General features: G+C 31.7%; 1 protein-coding gene across 1 annotated transcript in view; it reads right to left on the bottom strand.

Moving 5' to 3' along the window:
• Positions 1-395: 395 nt before the first annotated feature.
• Positions 396-6,000, bottom strand: part of MYBL1 (MYB proto-oncogene like 1) — a 46,600-nt gene continuing 40,995 nt past the window's right edge. Inside the window, exons 13-16 of the mRNA XM_030795529.1 lie at positions 5,097-5,213; positions 4,905-5,009; positions 4,279-4,458; positions 396-3,040 (exon numbers count right to left, since the gene is read on the bottom strand). Of these exons, the coding sequence (XP_030651389.1) occupies positions 2,912-3,040; positions 4,279-4,458; positions 4,905-5,009; positions 5,097-5,213 (531 nt within the window). The 3' untranslated portion in view covers positions 396-2,911. The remainder of the gene's footprint in view (positions 3,041-4,278; positions 4,459-4,904; positions 5,010-5,096; positions 5,214-6,000) is intronic.

The following is a 6,000-nucleotide window of genomic DNA, read 5'->3' as shown; positions in this document are numbered from 1 at the left end:
ATTTCTATAGAATGGAGACAGAGGCCATATGCAGGCTGAGAATTCACAGCTGACTTCAATGTGGAGATGGGTGATTACTCAGTGGGTAAATGAAGGGAAGGCAATACCACTAAGTGACAGAACAAAGGGCAGGTCAAAGTTGGGAAAAAGAGGAAATCTGCTTTGAACATGTGTTTAAGGCGCCAACAGGAAGTGTCATGTGAAAGTATCTGAAAGACAGCTGAAAATCTGGTTTTAAATGAGGCTCAATAAAGGGGCAATGTTGTATTTATTGGTAAAGTCACCATAAAGAGAGTTCTAAATGAGAAAAAAAGGCCTAAGAACAGAATGTTAAGTCTCTAAGGAGTCCATCAGTCCTTATAAAGCACAAAACCAAGTGAATGAGCAACGCCAAGTCAGCTTGTACACAGATGCTTTATTTTGGATGTTAATATGTCAACATTGTATGCAAGATTCTCTTACAATGAAGTTTTCCATATATCACAAAACTCAATTTAGTCAGGGTAATTGCTGTATTAATGTGAAAACCTTACAATAAAATGCAGTATTATATAAGTGTAGTCAGTTTCTATGCAAGTATGGCTGCTACAGGTATGTCTGGCATTTGTATAACATACTGAAAGAAACTCAGAGGAACAAAACAGTATAAAGGTGACTTAAGATGCCTGACATGTTTAAGATAAAAAATCTTGCAAAAAGCAACAAAACAGTTAACTGAAGGATTCAACCAGTACCAACCCAAATATGTATTATGTCCAATAAGCCCAGACTTATCCACAATATATTACCATATAGGATAATTTAATGCTCAAGAAAAAATATGCTTTAAAAAATATAGCTCTTACAAGATATTATACTTTGGTGATTGCAGACTATGTATATCCAGGTAAGGGCTACATTAAAAACAACAACAAAAAACCATTATGTGCTATTAGTTCAAGGTAACTGAAATGATCCAGTATGAGTTTGCTACAATCATTGGTTTCACTAAGTGAAATTTCTGTGAGAAGTTCATTAATTAGAAAGCATCAACATACTTAAACATGCTAAGAGGATTCAAATTGATTTATCTATTTATCAATAAGGCATAATCTTGGTACCATACATTTTCTTCTTCACTTCTCACTATATATATAAAAATATATATATATAACATGCAAAAACTAGCAAGTAGATTTAAATAGCTTAAAACCCTTTTGGGTCTACTGTTCAAGAGCTAAGCATTAAAATACTTAGTATTTCCATTTCTATTAACATACAAACAGAGCAGAAAATCTTAACCTGCTTTCATTTTGTTTTATAAGGCATAGTAGTATTTTGGTATTTGTAAGAATTTGTCTGGTAATGGTTGATTCCATTTAGTTAACTTGAGAACTTGCCATCATTTGTTTTTTATCTTTTCACACAGTGCAAGTGGTGGTCGCTCTTTCCTTCTCTCGTAGCAGCAAGCCGATTCTGCTATTTTCTATAGCAGCATACTTCAGGAGTGGAGAGGGAGAGAGTGTGTCAATTATAAATAATTCGAACTACAGTGTACAATTCTATTTACCTGTCAGTGTTTAAGTTGACAGCACACCATTATATGACTGAAAAAAAATTACATATACTATCTACCACAAAAGCAAATAAAAATTCTTTCAAGAAGAAATAAAATAAGTGCAAACACCTAAAACAGGCAACTGAAGCAACTGTTGTAACCTGTAGAGAAACACAAAACATTTAAAAAAAGGACAAAATATTTTTATAAATAAAAGATAATGTTCTCCACTTCTGAAACACTGGGTAAATATAAACTTCTAAGTGCAGACTGTTTTTAGGGACCAAGGTACCATATTATTTTTTAAACAAAATGCAAAAATTTCAAACACATATACAAATCACCAGATTAATGTATATGACCACCCCCGATATAATTTAAAAAGAAAATATTAAATTATTATTTAGTACATTTTTAGAACTACTTTATAACCAACATGATTTAAAGGGCATAGTGCAACATTTAGGTAGATGTGACATACAGTATAGATATTGTATTCTTTGCAGCTATAACTTGCTACTGTTTCATACTTAAAGTCAAAATTATTCTTTACTGTGTTAGCTGTAATAACAGGAAACAACATTGGCTTCTAGGCACCCTGTATACGTATAAATATCTACATTTAAGCTTTAAAAATAAAAATAAATTATAAAAACAGACTTCTTTCCAATTTACAAAGTCCTCCTGCTCCTACATACTGTACAATACATTCAACAAAACTCTCAGCTCCTCTGAGGTTAAGAAAATACTATTTACTAATAAAGAAAAAACTCTATTTTGAATGCTTTTTGTTTTCAGTACTATGCTCAAATAAATACATTTAACACTGTAGTTAATTTTACTGCTTCTGAAAAAAAAAACCAAAAATTAGTAGTGCAACTTTCTATCCTTCCTTTAAATTCCTTCTCAATGTGTTTCTTTGTAAATGGTAGCCTAAGTAAATCAGCACGTGGGCAAAAGTACTTCATAAAATCATGTGTGCTTTCCATACATAGACTAATTTCAGAAATCATATATACTCATACACCTGTCTATAACAAAACTGCAGCATCAAGAGAGTAGCAACATATATCTGGTGAAGAAAATATATGAGAATTTACTTTTAGAAATCCATGAACATTCTATTATTTTCCCATCTTGTTCTTTAAAAACAATTTTTAAAAATCTCATCTCTTAAAAAATAAACTATGAAACTGTCTACCCCTTAAGTGACTTACTACCTTTCTGCCTACTATATAGAATAGAAAAAAGATGCTGTATTAAAAGGGCTATCTTACAACTTTAAAAACAACTAATTGAGAAAAATTTCACTGCAACCTAATTTAGTAGAGATTGCAGTAAGGGAGTGGGGCAGTTCATCAATTTTAATAACAATTACAGTATGAGAGCTCTTGAAGTACTACTGGTAGCTGTGTAAGTACTCAGATATCTTCTTGCTTGTTCAGTCATAATAAGTTGGTCTTCTGTCTTCCCATAAACCACTGTTTCCCATTCACAATTTGACTAGAAAGGAAATATTAATAGTGATGTGAAAATTATTAAAATAGCTATCCATATTATATCACAATTAGACTCTTAAAGTCAGTTATTTTAACTGATTATTTTATAAACAATAATTATAAAAATGTTTTAACAATGGCATTGTTTTTTTTAATAATAATGTTTTAAAATATATACTGAAATATTTTTGATCAAGTTTTTAAAAAGTCAATTATTTTAGCTATCTATATTGCTTACAGGCCTATGGAGGCAGTTTAAAAGTCTTGTCCCCAATAATTCCTCCCCCAAATCAAATGAGTCTTAACATGGAAATAAATGTTAGTCTTTATTGCTTCAAAATTTTGCAAAAGGTTTAAAGAGAGGATGTAATGTCAAAAAATGAGCCAAGAATGCTTTATTTACAAATTAGGAAATATATTCATAACAAAAAATCAAGCTTATGTTTTTTTCCTTCCCTTATTATAAAGATTACTATGTTATAGACACGATCTTCTATATAATAACTTTCCCCAAAAGTTCTATGTTAATTAAACGCTGGGAACTCAAATCATTTTACATGGATTAAGAGAATATGCTACATGGCTCTTAGAAAGCAGTGGCTGAAAACAGATGTAAGGTGGTCATATGTAATTGCCAAAGATGTTTTCAAGGTATGCTTCAACATCAGGAATACTAGTGCTGCAGTCACTGTGGCATAAAGAAGAAAATTTCCTACTCAATGAACTCTCAAATTCTCTGGGGTAAACTCTTAATGCAGTAAAAATTTTTCCAACCTTCATTTGCAGTTATACACTGGCCACAACCCAACAGAAAAAAGAGGACTTTGTTTTACAACTTCTCAGCCAAAAAGTTCACTGGAAACCATGGTACCAACAAAATCATGCTGAAACTGCTTCCAACCACTTACCCTTTTTCAGAATAGCAATTAGGGCTATACATATTTGTTACAGGAGAAGAGGTGCCAGAAGTAGATTTATATATCTTTAGTTTAAAAAAGATACAGTGCTTAGGAAATCACCAAACGAGTCTTTGGTTATAGCTCCAATTGTTTAGTTTATATGTGCCCTGATGAATGAGTCTCTCAAACCCAAATGTGAGTGACAAAATAATGGTAAATGCTTAGTTACTGTTACAATCAATTTTGAATTTAAAAGAAAAAGTATAATTTGTGATCAGTAAATCCAAAGTGATCATTGATTAAACAAAAACAAAAATCACTAAAGAAATTTATAAATCCATACCTGAAGATTCTTTTCCAATTTGACAACTTTGGAAGTGTTAGGGTTTGGTTTCTTTTTAGTAAGTGTATATGTTTTGTTGGTTGAATTTATATCTTGTTTTTCAGGAATCAAGTTGCACCTATTGTCATGTATTTCCAATAATGGTATCATTAATAAGGATGTAGTAAATATATTTTCTGACTAAGAGAGAAAAAAGAAAGAGGAAAATAACTAATTCAAAAATGGAGACAAATGGAGGGACTACTGAATAAGTGGTGATGGAAGCCCTGTTTATTTCCCTCCAAGAAAGCATTGGGCTCTGATCAAATTTCTAGTAATGTAGTAATATTAAGTATTTTGGAAATGAACCAAAGATAAACTTTGATATTTAAAATCTTGAGAACTACGATTTTTTGACATCAGATATAAGGCAGCTAACTCCTCTCATAACAAAAGAAATATAAAAAAAAAGTAAATAAAATATCCTCTACAGTGAATAGTTTCTCTGTGAATTAGGCAAAATGATACTAAAATTAAAAATCCTCCATGATTCTCTAATGAACTGGCTACACAATGAGTAAGAAATAAGAACCTCTAGGACTTAAAGCAACCATTTAAAATAACAATAATAATAATCCTTTACAAACCTGCATGTCTGAAATGTCTTCGGTCAACAGCTGAGTGCCTGATTCTTCTTTTTCCCAATTATCTAAGACTAGTGATTTTCTGACTTTCTTCCCAGAAGCGGTATTCTAGAATGAGTAATTTATGGAGAAGCTTTATGGCAAAGTCTCTTGGATAAAATAAGACTTTTATTAACAATAACACTAGAAGATTACCTCTTGTTTGCAGCTTTTGTAAGCAGATTCATCTTCCTCTTTGAGGAATAAGTCTCTTCCAGTTTCTTCTTTTAAAACTTCCCGAATATCTTCTTCCAAGAAGGCAAGTGGCTGGGACTAAATTGTTTTTTAAAATGTTGTAAAAAGTCATTTATAGCAATTCCTCTTTCTCCCTATATATAGGAAACCCATCTTTTATACTTTTCCATTATTGTCATAATTTTCTCCTAGCCCCTATAGATATATTAATTAAATTAATCCATGTTATGGCAAAACAATATTATACATTTGCAAGTACTGAGTAAAGAATAGCAATTTCTTCTTTCTAGGCTACTAAACAAAAATCTTCCTTTTGGGGAAACCACTGTAGCTCCTGCTTCAGGTCAGGATCTTCAGAATTAAACAGAAAAGAAAGATGTTATTTCTCAAGTTTTTTTTTTACATAAAAACAGGAAATACAGAACATTGGGAATACACTAGCTCTTATTCTACTTTTATTGTACTTATTACATAGTATGTAATTGCTAGTTAACATGTTTCTGTTACCACTAAGATTGTGAGATACTTGAGAGCAATGATCAGGTCGTTTTCATCTTTGTATACCTAGCCTAAGCAAAGAGCTGACACAGTATCCAAGAAGACAGAGAGAGAGAGAGAGAGAGACTGAGAGAGAGACTGAGAGAGAGAGAGAGAGTGTGTGTGTGTGTGTGTGTGTGTGTGTGTGTGTAGTGTGGGAGGGTAGGTTACAGAGAGATAGATACTTGAGTGTGAGCTGAGTGATGAAATATTATTCATCTAGCTTTCTGTCAAATAGGTAAGCACAACTTATAACCCAGAAAAAATTTAAAAATTATATCTAACTCATACCTTTCATAACCAAGATATACTTGAAAAGGTAATCAAA

This window comes from Nomascus leucogenys, chromosome 16, assembly GCF_006542625.1.
Source record: "Nomascus leucogenys isolate Asia chromosome 16, Asia_NLE_v1, whole genome shotgun sequence".
NCBI lineage: Eukaryota > Metazoa > Chordata > Mammalia > Primates > Hylobatidae > Nomascus > Nomascus leucogenys.
The sequence above is the reverse complement of the archived record's forward strand: the minus strand, read 5'-3'. Positions and strand labels throughout refer to the sequence as shown.